Source organism: Pseudopipra pipra, chromosome 4 (assembly GCF_036250125.1).
Source record: "Pseudopipra pipra isolate bDixPip1 chromosome 4, bDixPip1.hap1, whole genome shotgun sequence".
Lineage (NCBI taxonomy): Eukaryota > Metazoa > Chordata > Aves > Passeriformes > Pipridae > Pseudopipra > Pseudopipra pipra.
In genome coordinates, this window is record NC_087552.1 from 47,302,185 (window position 1) to 47,320,732 (window position 18,548).

Sequence of the window (18,548 nt, forward strand, 5' to 3'; positions counted from 1 at the left end):
TAACTCAAAGGTGAAGCAAATAGAAGTTGCACAAATGTGTGCTTGTCCTGACTTCAACAAGAGTGGATTTTTAGATGTTTATTTGTCTGGAATGTTGTGTTTTGGCTCACTTTAACCCCTTGGTTTGGATATGTGTTTTAGCAAAGTAGTTCTGGCAAAACACAAATATTTTAACACTATTGTAGCAATTTGTAAAATTAGAAGAGGATTGCCATCATTTTGGAGATGCTAAAAGTTGCCTGACATTTCTTCCAATTTTATGTACCTGTATCTCACTGGGAATATTTTATAGTGTGACAAAATCTTGAGATATTTTACTTAATTTGTGTTTGGTTCTTCAGTGCCCTGTATGTAGTAACCTGTATTCTGAGCAATTCTAAGCAAACTCTTTGCACATGGTTTCTCCAGCAGGTAGCTATATATCTTCTCCAAGTAGGTGGCAAAATTGTGTACTGAGTTGTACATAATGAAGCTTTTCTTTTCTGGTCCATCAAGAACAGTGAATATAATCAAAGCCAGACAAACCTTAATAGCTTCTGATTGGTCATTGTCTGTTTGATCAGTTCTAAGCAGGGAGCTAAATTCCCAGTAGAACTTCCTTGAATTTTTAGAACAAAATCAGTCCAATCCATTTCTTCAGCAGTTGGAGAATATCCTAAATACCTTTTATATTTTCCTAGTTTGAGCTAATAGGATAACATATTCTTTATTGCTACTTGTAGTAGGTAACAAATGAATTTGTGTGTAATTTATTCAAAGACTAATATAACCCATGTTCAGAATGTTTCCTTTCTTTCAGTGTCATGTATATGTATGTGAATAATTTCATTCTGTGGCATGCTGTTTTGGGCAGTGTGAGGGAAAGTTTCCTGTAATATACCAAGTAATTCATAAATGCCTTGAAGACCTCCAGTGAAACTAGGTTCTTGTTGGGTAGTAAATATGTGCTTGAGTGATCTGCAGTACAGTGTGTCAGTTGTTCTTGAGCTTGAGTCTGTCAGTACTATCTACAAGGTGTTAAAGTGCACAGAATTGCAAGCTCTACTAGGAATTTCTATCAAGACAAAGTACTTGTGCCAAGAGGATCATAAGATTTGCTGAACAAATGCGGCTCGTGTTGGCTGCAGTGCTGGTTTCTCTAATGTTAGCAAAACCTGTATGGAATGATCCATAACTGTTGCAGTTTTCATTTGTGCCTGTTTCTCTAACTATTAAAATGATGAGCTTTTGATAAATGACTGCTGAAAACTAGTGACTTTCCAGAATCTAAGATATGTTTGATGGTAAGAAAAGCAAACTGAGATAAGCAAACCTGTGTCTCTGTTCAAAGTTTCTGCATACTTTTGTGCTTATTTTGTAACAGGAATAGTAGAAGTGGTGGAGAGGAAGTTTTTGCTCTGCAGATGACTAATCAGAAGGTGTCTTATTTCTGTCGTCTTCCAGAAATCGAGGCCAAGGAAGCTTGTGACTGGCTGCGGGCTGCTGGGTTCCCGCAGTATGCGCAGCTTTATGAAGGTAGGCTTCTGAGCTTGCAAGTCAACCATCCCCTGGCAACTTTTGGACAGTAAGACATAATATTCACCAATAAATGAGGTTCAGGGGCACAACTGAAGTGCCAATACATAAGATGACTTACAGGGACTGGGCTGCTCTCTGCTACCCACCACATGCACAGATGTACCAAACCTAATGAGACTCTGAAGCACTCTTGGAGTTTTAAATTTGTTTCAGGTTCCCGATTCAGTCTGAATCTTCCAAATGCCCTCATAGAACAAATATAAAGGTAAGCACTGTGGTACATTCCCTCTAGTTAAAACACAAATGAATGTAATCATCCACTGCTACAAGACCAGTCTTGGAGAAACACAAAAGCTGTGTCCAGCTCCACTGGCCAGCTCTCCTCATGGGGCAGTGATAGGAGATTCTGCGTATGCCTCATGATTCCCAAGGTGCATCTGTATGCCTCATGATTCCCAAGTCCTGTGTTTTTTTCCAGAACAATTTGCTTTGGCGTTAGACACAGGCTCACTGTGAAGGGAAAAAGAACATACAAGCTGCTGTTGCACAGATGTGCAGCTCCTCAGAGAGACTGCTGCCTTCTGCAGTCACTTGTCCTTCTGTAGGATGGATTCACTTTGCATGTCTGCTCAATTAAAACTGTTGTCTTCACTGCCTCTAACCTACTAGGAATTTGCAGTTTTGGCATACAGTTCTCACACTCTGATGCAGAGTAACATATGGAAACTTGTTTTAAAGTGTAACATCCTTTTTATATATATATACTATTTTTCAGAATTTGCCCCCTCCACCATTTAAAATTACTTACATTATAGTAAAATTATTATGCTCTCTTAACTGCCTCTTCATTTTTACAAAATAAACTCCAGCTGCTGCTTGTAAGAATGAGCATAGAAAGTTCATTATTTACAGTGAATAACTGTTGAAAATTACAGCAAATGCTGAGCTGACTTTCTTGAAAAATGATCTTGTTGAGCTTTGATTTGCAGCTGCATTGGCAATATGAGATGATAATAGCACTTTCAAAAGCAGTACTTGGCAAAACTTTTCTTTACCTCCAGAAATTAGATTTCCTTCTTCCTTTCTTCCTTTTTTCTCTTTTTTATTTTTTTTTTGGTGGTAATGTGGATGCGAAGATTTTCTTGGGATGCAGAGCTGGAAGTGTACTTCCACGCTTTGTTATGACTGGGAACAAAACTCTCAGCTGAATATGGGGGCTTGTGGGTTTCTTATTATCCTGAGCTGTAAGTCCTGTAACAAATTACTTGCATTCAGAAAATATGTGGTAACCTGCAGTTACCATTGTTCTACCTAGAGATTCAAAACTTACATGAAGTTTCTAACATATGACCATGTCCTGTCTAACATCAAAAGGATCACAGGAGTGAGAGAGAAGAGGTGAGAGCAAGGCCAGCCATACCCATTGAAAAGACAGCTGTCCTTACATGAAAACAATATACCATTGTCCTTTGCAAGCAGCAACAGCATGGATTAAGACTTGTGCAGACTATCAAATTCTTCCAAGTCACCTCTCTCACTTAAGTTCTCCCATGTGTTTTCCTGTGGGCTTTCTGAGATGCTGACTTTCTCAGTGCAAAAACTTACATCAGCACTGCTGAAAAATACCAGTTGAATGCACTCACTCTCTTTACTTGCACTTTTGACATAAAATAGTGAAGGGGAAACTTATGAATCAATTGGGTATGGTACAACAGTTCTGAGAAGTTGCCTATATAGAGTGCTCCCACACAGTGCATATTTAAAATGGAGATTAATTGGTGAACCTTTGCCAGTTGCTTTGCTAAGACTGCAGTTTTCTGTAGAAAAGACAGAATTCCTGGCATTTTGCGGATTATTTCATAATTTGTTTATTCCTGAGGCAGTTGTGGAAGCTGCAGATATTCCAGCCCTGGAAGTCTTCAAGACCAGATTGGATAGGTCTTCGAGCAACCTGGTCTAGTGGAAGGTGTCCCTGTCCATAGCAGGGGGCTTAGAACTAGATGAACTTTAAGGTCTCTTCCAACCCAAACCATTCTGTGAAAATCAGGACATATAAATTCATTTGAGATATTTTATGTTGGTGTAGAAAATACCTTTCTAGAAATTAACATCAGTCTTATAATCATTCCAACTCCTTCTTTCCCAGTCTCTGGAAATTAAAAAATTTGTAGATAATTACTTGGACCAGGAAAATTGTGTGTAACTGCAACAGTATATTCATAGACTGGCCTTGTATTTCTGTGGACCCTGAACAACCAGAGACTTTGGGTGGGAGTTTTAGCTGTGCGAGGAATGCCAGATCAGGACCCATATGACAGTCAGGAATCTGTGGAGGACAGTAAATAATGTATATGTGGTTGCTGCTTCAGAGCTGTAGTAAATTTTCAGCTCTCTGCCAACATTGTTTCATCCCCCTCACTCTCCTAGTTGTTTACCTAAATAATCTCCTAAGGAAAGGAGGTAGTATGGGCTCCACGCTGCTTGGCTTGCTTTCATTTCAGTCCTTATCTCATTAATGTTGTAACAGTGTCAAACTTTTAAATAGCTTGATTAATAGCCAAGGAGATCAGGGTTGAGTTTTTTTCATTCTTTCACAGAGTTTTAGCATTTATTTTGTCTTTAATATGAGATATTAGTACTTTGATGGAGATTGCATATTTATTTTAAATAAAGCTAACCTGAGTTAGATTATACTTATGTTTGAAGCTTGTGTTTGCCTGTTTCCCTCCCACTGTTTCATCGCTGCTTGCTCATTTTTCCTCCATTCTGTGTATAGACTTTCAGTTACCAAATCTTGTCAAAAATGTGTACGTGAAAAGGAAGCACCTCTGGCATTTGAGGTGATAGCATGTGTTTACCTAAGAAGTGCCAATCATTGGCATTTTGATGAGCTCAGCTGGAGGCAGCTGGTTGTTTGAAATAACATACCACTGGGAAAAAGTGTCATTTTGATTCCATCTCTCTCCTTTCCTACAGATCTCCTTTTTCCAATTGACATCGCTCTAGTCAAGCGAGAGCATGACTTTCTGGACAGAGATGCTATTGAAGCATTATGCAGGTAGGTGAATAAAAATCACACTGCATTTTGAAACAAAACCCTTCCTGTGTAATAGAAAGAACCTAGAAAAAGCCCAATAAAAAAGCATACAAAAGTATGTGGTTTTCTTGAGAATAATCTGTTGGGCTAAGTAATGTTTGGGAATCTTATTTAAAAGAAAGTTAGAAGGAGAGTGGCCAGAGTCTTCGTGACAGAGATTTCATAGGCATATTTTTTATTATTCTTCTTTGTTTGCTTCTAATTCGCAAACTAGTTAGGCATGTGAAAGCAGAACTATAAAAAAAAAGCTGTAGCCATCTGCACATACAACTGCAGCACCCATTCCCACACAGGAATTGGGTTTTGGAAGCAGTATTAGCAAAGCGATGCTGGTGCACTCTCCTTTCTTACCTTGGTGAGCAGCCGTGTATACAAACAATATTCTATGTATACAAACCCTCATGCTGGCTTCAGTGCATCACCTGGTATAATGCGGGTGTGACTGAAAGTGATAATGTAAGCCAATCTAATAATTTATCACTGCTGCAAAGACTGGCCTACCCTTAGCCTCCCATTAACTTATCCGTGTTGTTTATAGGCTCCTTCCACAAACTTATTCACCCCACAAGAAGAGTCTTGATAGTCCTTTGCTGGGTTAGTAAATTAAATCAGTGGAAAAGTATAATAAACTTCAGAGGAGGTGTGAAGGATGGGGCAGGGTCCCTCAGCCAGCTGCAGGGGCAGAAGGGATGGGTAGAGAAAAAGAGGGAGCAAGACTTGCTGGTGTGTGGCAGGATGTTTTTTACAGAACCACAGCCTCAGCATTACTGGTTTTGTCATAAAAGTAATTACAATGTCTTCATCTGACATCATCTAACATTAACCCATCCATCAGTTATCTTCTGTAGAGCGAGTCTGCAATCTTAAATGGGAAAAAAAAAAAAGCTTTAACTTTTCATGTCTCCTATTACCTAGAAATAAGTGCAGTTTTATGCCTCTGTCCTTCAGTATGGCAGCTTTCCAAACTGCCTGCAAAATGAATGCTTTTGGATACTGCATGCATGTTGTCTGCAACTCTAAATGTCAGTAATTCTAATGAATTACAAAATCCTTTTAAGAACAGCTTTAAGTTTATAGTGCTCTCATGCCATCACTGCCATACTTGGAAGGGAAAGAGAGGGACTGGAATTTAGAGTTCCTCAGAAATATTTACAAGATTTTCAAACTAAGAAAACAGATTTGTTGTCCAGTCATTAGGAGGGGAAAAATCTCTTTAATATTAAATTCACATTCAAGATGTGCCATGCTCAAGTGTGGGACACGTGTTCCATTGATGTTTAAATGTGATGCATTGGTCTGCTTATTTGTGTGTCCTGGAACTTGTGAAGTCATTGAACAGAAAGTAGAGCAATGTGAATAAATGCTGGTTCCCAGAAATGTGGTCTTCCCTTGTCAGGAGAACAAAAAACAGTGAAACTAGAGTATTTTGGATTTGTTGCTCACCTGCAAGAATACTTCTTAACCTGGGATTATTTAATTATATGGGGAAAAAAGGTAGCAGATTGTTTCTCACTGGTGAAAGTAACAGTGTGCCCTCATATATCTATGAGACTTACTGCTAGTGTGATGCATAAAAGCAGTTAGCACTTTTTCTGAACGTAGAGGACAGTAAAAAGATCTGTGTCCAATGGAAGTCTACATTGCAAGTCTTCTTAGAAGGGTGAGAAAACCGAAATTATATGTGTATATAGTTGTTTCGTGAACATAGAAAGTCTGTAATAAGGCTGCTAATTGTAAAAGAACCACCTTCATCTTCAAATTGTTTTCTGTGTAATATGCATAAGAAGCTATCAGTCTTGAGACAAGCTACCACTGTAGCTTGAGACAAAAGATTTTAAAGGCTGAACTGTGTCATTCTGAAGCCTGTGGCTTATACATCAGAGTTATCTTTTACAAGGTAGCTTTAAAACTGACCCTAAAGTTTCTCCAGAAACATTGAGATTCCCACCTCAAAATGAAACTGAAGCAATTCAGTTAATGGTCTCAGATATCTGAATTTGGCCCTTTACCATTTGTGCTAGACAAAAGCAGTACATTACCACATTTCCACCTTTAGACTTTTTTTTCCACACCTCCTTGTTTAATTTTGCAAAGCTCATTAAAAAACATGGGGAAGCACATACTTTGGAATGCTGCCTTTCTGCCTGCAGCCTGGGTTTATTTTGAATCATGCTATGGTCAGTGTGTAAACAGTAAAGGGTTTACTCAGTAAAAGAACTGTTTCACAACCTTAGGTCTATCACTGTTTCTTGACTGAAAATCAGAATAGTTTGGGAGTTGTTTGCACTTTCAGCACAGAGCTAAGTGAGCAGTGTACTGAGTGGATGGTAACAAAATAGTAAGTGGGCTGTGCTGAGAATCTGCTTTTCTGTATAACAGGCAGTGTTCTACCAGCAGTTCTAATTACCTTGTTCTGATTACTGTATGTGAAAAAACTGTTTTAAAAAGACTATAGAAATCACAGTGACAGGGATTTCTTTTTTAAGTTTGAAGCATTTTAGATGATAGTTTACATCTGAATAGTATTGTTAATTATTATTTCATACTCTTATTAATGTACGTAAGAAAATTAACGTAACTTTAAAACCAGCTTATTAGTAAATGTTTTGCCAGATTCCTTTCTAAATGGAAACAGTATCAATATCCACCCTATTAAATTTTTTATGGAAGAATTTCAAGTGAAAAGCAGCTTGAGACTTGAATTAAAGAGATAGCATATGGCACTCTGTAACAGTAGAGGACAGATGGTTAAGAAATGTCATTTATTGATCTTACAATGAAATGTAGGGTTAAAAACGTAAGAGTGATGACCCTATTTTAAGTTTCTAGGATGTTTCTGGTAGTGACTGTGCAAACCACTGCTGGCCTTGATTTCATAAGACTTTATGTAGATTAATGACTGGGAATTTTTCTCTGAAGGATAACTGGCTGCATCATGTGCTGATGAAACTAAGTACTGAAACATGCTTCTATCCTAGAAGTTGTTGCTAAGTACAAAATACATAGCAAACCATGATGGAAATCCTCTTTAATCTCCTTATGCATAGCTAGAAAACCGCCACAGTATATACGGGAGAGGTTTCTTAAGTCTTTTGTCATCAGGACTTCTCACCCAAGAAATCAGTCGTAATGTATTTGCATGAGCAGCGTTCACTGCTCATATAATTTCGTTTGTGGAGAGTTGGCCTCCTTTGCAGGTTAGAATATGCAGATGAACCCCAGGAGCCAACATAGAGGCTGTCCAGTGAGACAAGAAAACCCTTGTATCATTAGTTAGTTACAGGTATGATGGAGCTGGAATTTGCCCTATAAGAGAAAATTACAAGTTTAAGTTCATCAAGAAAATATTTTAATCTTTAGAGGTAGATCATACAGTTGGTGCATGGGGTGAGAATTTCTCCTGTTAATGAGAACAAAATTAATTACCCAGCGTTATAGCCAACATACCACTGACTAGTACCTAGGTTAAAAAAAAGACTTCACATCATAAGCTCATATTTTAATTTAGAAGTTATCTGTTCACACTTTAGTTTTTTGTAGTGAATATCTTGTTCAGGCTGCATTTCTTAAGAGAAGTTTGGACTACACTAGTTAGGCCATTTCTGAGGAGAAGACTGGGAAAAATGCATCATTTACTCATTTCTGAGAGAAGCTCCAGTGCCTTATGTTTTGGGCGCAGCAGGTTCAGGCTTCCAGTGTAATTGTCATTCAGGCCTGATATGGGCGAGTCTCAACTCGGGGTCTGGGACTGAGAGGCAGGCCCTGCTGCATCAGTCACCCTCAGGAGGAAGGGTTTTGTAGAGTCTGGGTGAAGAAGCCTGGGTAGGAGTACAGTGAGAGTGAGGAAAAGTGATGTCTTGGAGATAGAATGCTCCATGGGAGTAAGATACCATCTGGATGTGAAGATGTATAGAGAGAGGGCTGACTCAAAGGCATTTGTCTAAATGATGGGAAAGAATATTATCTCGTCATCCAGACAGTCATCTAGAAAGTGGCCAGGGTAGGAGGCATTGTTGAAATTGAGACTGAGACAGCCAGACGGTAAAAACAGCTGTAACTGCTGTCTGCAGCAATCCTGCCCCGTCCCTCCATCTCCCATCTTGTCTTCAGGAAGGTGTCATTGAGACAGGTTTGGACAGAATAAGACAGAGCTAAAGAATGAGGCAGGCCTGCTGAATGTCAGTAGGGAAATGATAAGTTGAATTTATACCTGGGAATGGAATTACTAAAGGAGAAGGTCCAGAGCCAGAAGAGAAAATAGTGGTTCATTAAAAAGCATCAATTTGATGAGATCTGTAGAAAATGAATTTGTGAATATATGCTTTAAAAGTATTGCAAAGGTTAATAACGGTTGGATAGATAAATCTCATCCTGGCAATGCCTAAATTCTATAATCTTAGCTTTGCAGACTCGCTAATGTGCTTGGAAGGCAATTTTGCGTCTTGCACTGCATTTTCAGTGATTCATAGTTCAAGAACCTGGGCACTGCTGAATTTGAGCAGAAGTTGAAGCAGAATGTGTGATGTATATAATGAAAGTTGAAGACTTGAGGCAATTTCTGCAGAGCATCTAGATTTTAAAGGGGAAACTGTCAGATGTGTAACAGAGACTATTTGTGTCACTGCTATTGTATTTAACTTCACTCATGGGGGTTTACCTTATCTTACCTTCATACTAATTTTTGTGAGATGTGTACCGGGAGATCTTTTTTCTTAAATACCCTCTGTGGAAACAGAGGTCTTTGCTCTATGTTTTTCCAACTATTTCAGGGGTTTATTTGAGCAGGAGGAAAGTCTGGGGATGTAATCTCTGTGAAATCAGAGATTGTCTTTATTAGCGGTCAGACAGGCTGGAGCTAGATAAAGCCTGATCCAGGGATTCAGTGATAACTTCTCTCTGCATAAGTCAAAGGTTACAACACTGTGAAATTTGTAAATTATTACACAATGTAGAACTGAAGCCAGTTTAATATTCCGTGGTCTTGAGGTCCAAGAGTTTGAGAGGAGAACATGGTTATAGCAAAGAGAGGAAGACAGCTTTCTGATGCTGCAGGGCCTCTTGGAAAAAAAAACAAACCAGTTTTGTTGTGTAGCACATAGATGGGACATTCACCCTTCATCTGCACTGTAAATACTATTCCTCTGAAATTCACTGGACATGTGTGGGTGCATGTACTCACCAGCTGCAGCCAGCAAGACTGAGCCTTTTGCCTTCTAAAGTCAGAGCAAAGATGAAAATAGAGAGATCTGCATAACTTTTCTAACCTGCCACTGCCCTACTGTTTGACCCATGGCATTTCTTCCTGTTTCTCTTCTTTTCTGCTGTGTTGTGGCTGGGTCTAATTATAGATCAAACTGCCTTTTCTTTTTCACTTCATGACTGCTGCAAAAGCATCAGTAGGAGCTTTCCCATTTTCTTTGATGACTTCAGGATCAAGCCCTGTGTAAATACCATCTGCAACCAATCCCATGCATAAAAGGCGAGGGAAAAGAGAAGAAACTAGTAATTCATCCTCTGTGCACGCATTTTCTAGATTAAAGTTACAAGTTTCATGAATCTGAAGCAACAGGGCAAGTCAGCATTTCTTTTTTTGTTGTTGTTTTAGTTTTTCAAAACTGCAGATACAGTCTCTTCTTTACACTTTGCTCAAACGAATTATTATGTGAAAATTACATAACTTACTTTGGAATTAATTAGTCTTTTTAAAGCTGCTGTTGAATTTAGCTGTGGTCCACTTGAAGGAAAAGAGCAGCCCTGCTCTTCTGCCTCTTCCCTGCGCACACAACTCTTCACGTAGCTCTGGGGACTGACCTGGGGGAAATTCAACCCCAACAAATATCGAAAGATTAGTTTTCAGTTTGCTTAGTCTCCTCATACTACCAACAGTACAGCCTCATGAGTGGAAGTATTGACACGGGGGACTAAACCATTACTTCCATGAAGCTGCTGCTTCAGCTTTTCTGCCTTCTGCATCGTGCCCAGCCTGTTTCTGCCCTTTGCCTTGCCATAGCACCAGTATTTCTTCAACCACACTTTACCAGTACAGGTTTTAGCTGAACCATGTCCCAGTGTAGCAGTTTTGGGGAAGGCAAGGGTGTGGAGAAGGGCAGGAGACCACAGCAGCCTGCACTTAGCTGGGCCTAACCTGCCATGGAGCTATGTGATGAACAGTGCCAAGTTTTGCTCTGCTTTAAACTGTCTGTGCTCAGTCCTGCACAGTGAGCATCTGGGACAGAGGTGAGAAGAAAGATTTTTTGTTTGTTTGTTTTAGGGGTACCAGATCATTAGCTCACTGAGGAATAGAGGAATCCTTATATGAATTCATACAGTACTTCAAGATATGCATCCAGACTGCTATCAGTTTCACAATGAGTCTGGTTAACTGTTGTCTCTGCAGCAATTTATTTTGGTTTAAATTTTACTCCTTCAGAAAAATATTTTTATGTATAAAAGAACCTTACAATTTAGAAAGGAAAAATCAGGTCTGTGTTTTGGTGGTTTGTTTTTTAAACCAGCAAGTTGTCTTGTCCCAGGACTGTACTGAAAATAATCATTGTTCAAAAACAGAATAGACAGCTAATAAGTCTAAAATAAGTTTTCCTCTGGGAAGTTTTAGCTTAGAAAGTACAATGTTAAAGCGGCATGATTTTTTAATACAATCACATGTATACAGTGTTGAATAAGAAGCCTTTTCTGTTATTTTCAGTTTGTCAAGGTTGATTGTTTACGGGTTCAGATGTCTGCTATTTAGAACAAATGTAATTATTACAATTCATAGGATGTGATGCACTTCTCAACTTAATCTAAGTTTCCATTAACTTCTCTTTACTTTGATTCAGGTAATTGTGACAAGCAGTCATCTATTCCTCCTTCTGAAGTTAGAGTACAGCCAAATGTAATGGGTTAATAGTTAAGTACAATTAGGGCTCTAATTGAAACTCTCCTTGTGGCTATTTGTATGCAGAGCAGTTTGGGGACAGCCTTAACAAAAGCTTTGAACTGGAATAGCCTGTGTCAAAACACTGGAGTGTTCTCTTAATACGGTTTCATTTGCTCTTTGCAGGCGCTTAAATACTTTAAACAAATGTGCAGTGATGAAGCTAGAAATTAGTCCCCACAGGAAAAGGGTAAGTTCATTTAACATCTTCTGTTACAGCATTGTGCATTAATAAAACTGAAAAAAACCCCCATCTAGCAGATTGCTCAGCTGCAGTTTAGGATAACACCTGAGTAGAACCTGGCAAGGACACACAGTAAAAACTCTGCTTACGTTTGTTTTTGTGTTCTCACTGTGAAAACTGCAGGGCTTGGCTGTGGATAAAGGTTATTTGTCTAGCAAACTTTTCCTCGGGATGCTGCTTCTAGTCTGAAAGGCACTGGGCTTCTCTGCCTGCCAGTGAGGTTGTCTGTGTTGTAGCCTATTGCCTGCACTCAAGTAGGATTGTAAAAGCAGGCTTGATGGCCACGATGAGCTCACCTTAATGTTAGAACACCGTCTTTGACGTCATCTGCAGTTTCGGTTCTCTGCCATCACGTTAGAATTGTATTATTTTATTTTATTATGATATAAACAGGATCATTTAGACTGTGCTTGGCCTGCAAACAAAAACTGGGCATATTGTTTCCTTTCCAATATATTTACACAATAGAACAGCTTTTAGAAAGTTTGCGTCTTTCCAAGGAGCTCAGCAGGAATTAAAAGTGTTTGCTGAATCTTCAGGATCCCTGTGGAGCATGGTGAGAAATAAGAGAGCATCTACTGTAATTTCAGTAAGGTAGTGCTTGACAGAAAGCTAAGTTGTTGGGGTTTGCAAGTAAGGTACCAATCAATAGCTGTCTTAAAACTATGTGTGTGTCCTAGGAGGGATCAGTAATTGATACCATCCCCTGGGATATGACAACTGCAGATAAAGATGACTAAGGCAATACAATGCTGCCCTACCCTTAACAAGAATGCATACAAATGCTCTGAGGTTGTTTACCAGGAATTAATCCCCTCTTTCCCTATCTGTTTGTGGTATGTTGGGAACAGCATCCAAGCTCCAGAAGATAACACTCTGAGGCGGCATATGTAGGAACTCCTTAAAAGTAGGGGTAGACAGCTGGATTGCCATTTATGACTGCCAGAAGATTTCTCATTCCTGAACCTTTATAACACTGGAATGATCAGTATTGATGTTAAGAGGTCAGACCAGACCTGACTTCAGGTCCAAACCTCAGATCTTCTGGAGTCTGGGTGTTACCTTTTGTTTCAGTCCTTGGTTTTCGTTCACCACTGATGTTCTGGCAGATGGATTTGGATTCTATTCCCTTTTGTTGTTGGAGCCAATTAAATCAGTACTTAGCCTTTAAAGCTCTTTAACACTAGGGGAAGATTGTGCTGGCAGAAGCATATATTTCTTTATGTTTGTGCTGACTTGTTTGCAAATTAAGATCACCTTTTTTTTTTTTTTCCAATTAAATCACTTTCACCACCAAACCATCATTATTACCCACTGGCAGTTTCAGGTGACTTTTTTCCTCCTGAAAACTTTAAATAAGAAAGCAGGGGTTTTTTTCGTTTGTTTGTTTTTATGTCATGGACATAAGTAGTTCGTAGTAGTGGAGAAACAAAGAAAATTATGCTTGCTCTGTGTCTTGTTTATTTCGTCATAAAAATAAATACAGTATATCACTTTTTTTTCATTAGTTAATGTTCTATTTAAAAGAAAAACTAGGATATGATCAGGATCTAAAATATGCATATATAAAATACTTGATATATGAATAATTTACTTGTTTTTCAGAGAAGAAATGTTTGTATTCCTGGCACACAAATAGTTACAGTTCAGAGATTGCATGTGTGTTTGTTTTTAAATTAAAGCAAATTAAACAAATGAAGTGAAATTCAAGGAGCTGGGTGGCAATTAGTGTTCCCTACTTTGAACACCAAAGGTTATTTTGTGGCTTCATGGTATCATATTAAAATTTCTTCATTGTTTTATTCTTCCAACGTGAAATTTTCCAGATACATGGAAGACCAAATATGTCAGGATCATTCCCTGTCAGTATTTAGATGAAAAGATTGTAGGCGTAAGTGATGTGTGTGTAATTGTACTCTAAGCATTACTCATACATCAAACATGTTATTTACAATTTACTTACGTGCTATACTGTCAGTGAGCTCTTGCTGCTCACTATCTACAAGTGTTAAAGTTTGCCTGAAGCGAGGCTGAAGTAGAGACTTCACAGAACATTCTTAAAATGTTAGCTGATAGTCTGTGGGAGGAAGAGTGGACCAGGTAAGAGCCTGGAGCCATCACACTCTTGCAGTGCAAGAGCTTCCTTTGCTGTCTCATTAGTCACAGTGAGGAGGCTGTTTAGACTTCCCGAATGGGTAAGGAATTAAGCCACTACAATTCAGAATGTATGAGAAACATCTCATAATTGCAAAGAGGAGTATAAACACATAGCCACTATCAACAGAGTGAAACTTTGGAGAGAGTCCAGAGGCACCCCAACCCCTGACTGACTCCAGTGTAAAATTTTATGCATGTCAGGAATTTCCATTGGTGTGTGGGCTATCCACTGTGACCAATTAATTAAAAGTATATGGATACTACGGTTTTTAGAAAAGAGCAATTTAAAGCAGATTGTGTTGTTTCTTTTTTTGAAGGGTATATCTTTTGTATTTAAAAACTGTTAAAATATGTTGCCTGTACCATGTTATCTTTTCCCATGGAAGGCTTTATGGCCTAATCTTCCTCTCCCTGAAGTAAAAGACTGTTTTCACTTTAAATTCAGTGAGAACAAGGTCATGTTTAAAGCAGTTCAGTGGACATTGTATTTAAATGCAACCGCCTTTGCTGTTTGAGCAGTTTGCAAACAGTACTTTCAGGATTATTCTTCTTTGCAGAGTGAAGATTCAGATGAAGATGAACCTTGTGCAATAAGTGGCAAATGGACTTTTCAGAGGGACAGCAAGAGGTGGTCGAGGCTTGAAGAGTTTGATGTGTTCCCTCCAAAACCAGACTTGAATATCCCCTCCCCAGAAGCTCCTCACCTTACTAATGCAGCAAGCCGGGAGAGCGTGCTCACAGACCTCAGCGAACGCCAGGAAGTGGCTTCTATTCTGAGCATCAGCAGCACCAGCAGCCACCAACCAACCCTGCAGAGCGAGGCATCTACTACCAGGACAAATTCTGTTGTGAGCATTTGTTCATCGAGCAATTTTGTAACCAACGATGAGTCATTCAGCAGCCTGCCCTCACCCAGGGAACTGAATAGCTTCAGCTTCAATACAAAAGCCAATGAGAAGAACACCAAGTCCAAAACAAAGAGCCTGCTCAAGAGAATGGAGAGCCTAAAAATCAAGAGTTCTCACCATGGCAAGAGCAAAGCTCCTTCAAAGCTTGGGCTGATAATTAGTGGGCCCATCCTGCAAGAGGGTATCAATGAAGATAAACTGAAACAGCTTAACTGTGTGGAGATTTCTGCCCTCAACGGCAATCACATCAGCTTCCCTATGGTACGAAAGAGGAGTGTCTCCAATTCCACCCAGACCAGCAGCAGCAGCAGCCAGTCTGAGACAAGCAGTGCCGTCAGCACACCCAGTCCTGTCACACGAACACGCAGCCTCAGTGCGTACAATAAAAGGGTGGGCATGTACCTGGAAGGCTTTGACCCCTTCAACCAGTCAACGTTCAGCGATGTGATGGAGCAGAACTTCAAGAACCGGGGCAGCTTTGCAGAAGACACCGTGTTTTTTATCCCTGAGGATCATAAACCCGGCACTTTTCCCAAAGCACTCTCCAACGGCAACTTCTCCCCGACAGAAAGCAACACCTCTGTGAACTGGAGGACGGGGAGTTTCCATGGACATGGCCACCTCACCCTTCGGAGGGAAAACAGTGGAGACAGTTCCAAAGAGCTAGGCATGGGGAAAAGGCGCAACTCCTCTAGTTCAGTGAGCAGCCGCCTGAGTATTTACGACAACGTGCCAGGGTCAATCCTGTATTCCAGTGCAAGCGACCTGGCCGACCTCGAAAATGAAGACATATTCCCAGAACTAGATGACATCCTGTACCATGTCAAAGGGATGCAGAGAATAGTAAACCAGTGGTCAGAGAAGTTTTCAGACGAAGGGGACTCTGACTCAGCTCTCGACTCCATCTCCCCGTGTCCTTCCTCTCCAAAGCAGATCCACCTCGATGTAGATAATGATCGAACAACACCAAGTGACCTTGACAGTACAGGGAATTCACTGAATGAAACAGAAGAGCCCACGGGGATCCAGGACAGGAGGGACTCTGGCGTGGGCGCATCGCTGACGCGGTCCAGCAGGTGAGATCACAACCCAAGCGACTCTATAGTAGCTGCACCACACTCAGTTAAAGGTTCAAGCACTCACAGGCTGTTCCCATTGCTTCCCAAAACAATTACAGGCAAGGGAAGTATTTGTGCAACACTTTGTGATTCCCACATTTCATAGCTGTATGTTTGTATGTTCAGCCTGAGTCGTCATAGAAAAAGCAATATTGAGGTGGTCTGGGGGGACAATAATTCTTTAAACTGAAATGGTGTGTAGGAAGGGAGGGCCATCAAGTAATATTAATCACTTTTTAAGTTGGCTAGGAGAACCAAGAGTAAGTATGGTCTGGTTTGTGTCAGTGTGTAGTAAAAGCCTTGTCTTTTAGACTGTTTCAAGAAATTGAATGTTTCAGTAGCAGGCTGTTTCTAGTAGCATGCTAGGGCATTAAATGTGTGGGGAAAATAAGGCTTATTTACTTTCTCTAGATTGCTGTAGCACAGTGGGATTTCCAATGACTTCCAGTTTCTGCTGGGATTTTGGATGGATGACTCTATTTTGTATTGTAGTAGGGCAAGGAGTTCAATTCTTTCTAGCTTTGTTTCCCATTCTCCTTTAAAAGTGGTGCAAATCATGTAGGGCCTGGTTTCTGCTGTCATTTAGTCATCTACAGCTGCTTGTATAACTTAATGGGACTTTTAGAAGTGCTTAGTTCCTATTTGACGTGTCTTAAAAATTCATGCCATTTTTTGTTAATGGAGTTTTTAGATTCCCACTGCCATAATACTGCAAGGGCTTTGGGAAAAGGGTATTGGAGCTCTTAGAGGATATCTGATAGAGCAAGACCGTGTAGCTAGCACCAAGCTGTGGGTCAGCTCAGTGTGCACATTCCCATCTGAAGCACCTGCACATGCTGCATCACTGGGTGAAGCAGAGATGCTGCCGGCTGATGCCTTTGAAATCTAAAAAGAATGTGACCGCCAAGGGCAGGGAGCTCAGCAGTACATTTGCAGTAATTCCTGCGCGTGTCTTCCAGAGATGTTTCAGTAACCTGTCCTTGCTTTGTCTCCCATCTTCTCCACAGGCACAAGCTGAGGTGGCACAGCTTCCAGAGCTCCCACCGGCCCAGCCTCAGCTCAGCATCACTGCAGATCAACTGCCAGTCCGTGGCACAGATGAACCTGCTGCAGAAGTACTCGCTCCTGAAGCTGACTGCTCTCCTGGAGAAGTACACGCCTTCCAACAAGCATGGTTTCAGCTGGTAAGGACACAGTGCTGTGTATAGAGAGGCCTATCATATCAGCGTGACAGTTGTGCTTATCCCAAGCAACTTTTGGAAAGATGCAATTAATCCCTCTATCCCCCTTTTTCCATATTTGCACTTTATCTTCCAGCCCATGCTGACAGTGATTTCTGGTTTTCTAAGACAGGGCTAAAATCACTAACCTTTTATGTAAGTGTAATCTTATTAGGTTTGGGAAGTGTGTTTATAGGGGGCATGTGAGAGAAAAAAAGCAATGAAGTACAGACCAGCATTCTGAGCAGGAAAATGTCCACTATCTATAGCAAAAGAAGGACTACTTGTTTATTGAGTCAGTTAGCAAGCAGTGGCACAAATTGCAGTTGATCTTAATATGCTTGCTTTTCTTCAGCTATGTTAAAGTATTTGCATTACTTTCTTTAAGTAATTATGTAATTAAATAATACAAATTTTCTTTAATTCTGTTATCTCATGAGCCAAAATCTGTCTCCCCTTTTTAAGGCAGTTAGCTTACCAATGAGATGGAGAGAAAAAGAAAGGTTGGAGAACCACAGAGTTCTTTGTAGGCAGCAATTTTTGCTGTGGCCAGGTGTTTGTAACCCAGTTGAATATTTTTTGTTGGAAGAATGAAATAGAAAGCTCTTTTATTATTGTATCTGCAGTACAGCCCGTGTAACCTTCAGGATGAAAAGGAGCAAATAAAATTTTTCTTGTCCCTACCACAGGCCAGCCTCCTCCCTTCCCCAGGAGTCATAGAGAGTATTTAGCTTCAGCATCAAAGTACCTCCTGTTCAAAGGCTGTTATTATGTCAGTCTTTCTAAATACAGAAGTTGTTTGTTCTGAAAGACAGAAATAAGTATTGACCAGTTATCCCTGCATGCTTCAGATTCTCAGTGGAGATCGCAATGTGTTTTTTCACATTCCATTGGCATGTTTTTTGACAAAGCAAGTATTATTCATACATGTATCAATAATGCCCTAAACTTAACTATACAGCAGTACAAATTGGTTCTGTTTTACTATATAACAGATTTGTCAGCTGTAAATCCAATGCAGCATTTGTATGGCTGTACTGTACATTGAAATGTTAAATAGGTCTCCCTGTTTTCCAGTGCTACTGTGTCCTATTAGTTGTTGCACTGGACACTAGCTTTCCTTCCTGATTAGGAAAATGATCTCAATATTTTCACATTTTAATGTCTTTTTTTCCCTTTACGAAACCAATACTCTTGGGGACCCCAGGGTTAAGTCATTCTTTTGTATTTAGTAACTTTTTCCTTGGAGTCATAGGCAGATGGAAAGGCCTCTCAATGAAACTGGAATGGGAGGTGGGGGTAGCAAAAGTCACTGGCTGACAAGGAGGGGGGTCCCTCAAAGGGGTTGT

General features: G+C 40.0%; 1 protein-coding gene across 6 annotated transcripts in view; it reads left to right on the forward strand.

Moving 5' to 3' along the window:
• The window catches only part of DLC1 (DLC1 Rho GTPase activating protein), a 225,987-nt gene that overhangs the window by 198,443 nt on the left and 8,996 nt on the right, over nucleotides 1-18,548 (forward strand). For 4 of the 6 annotated variants that reach the window (XM_064652803.1, XM_064652802.1, XM_064652804.1 and 1 more), the window contains 5 exons: nucleotides 1,444-1,515; nucleotides 4,495-4,576; nucleotides 11,679-11,742; nucleotides 14,511-15,937; nucleotides 16,987-17,163. In XM_064652803.1, coding sequence (XP_064508873.1) covers nucleotides 1,444-1,515; nucleotides 4,495-4,576; nucleotides 11,679-11,742; nucleotides 14,511-15,937; nucleotides 16,987-17,163 — 1,822 coding nt within the window. Of the gene's footprint in view, nucleotides 1-1,443; nucleotides 1,516-4,494; nucleotides 4,577-11,678; nucleotides 11,743-14,510; nucleotides 15,938-16,986; nucleotides 17,164-18,548 lie in introns of those variants that run through there. The other 2 variants (XM_064652807.1, XM_064652806.1) reach the window with 2 other exon arrangements.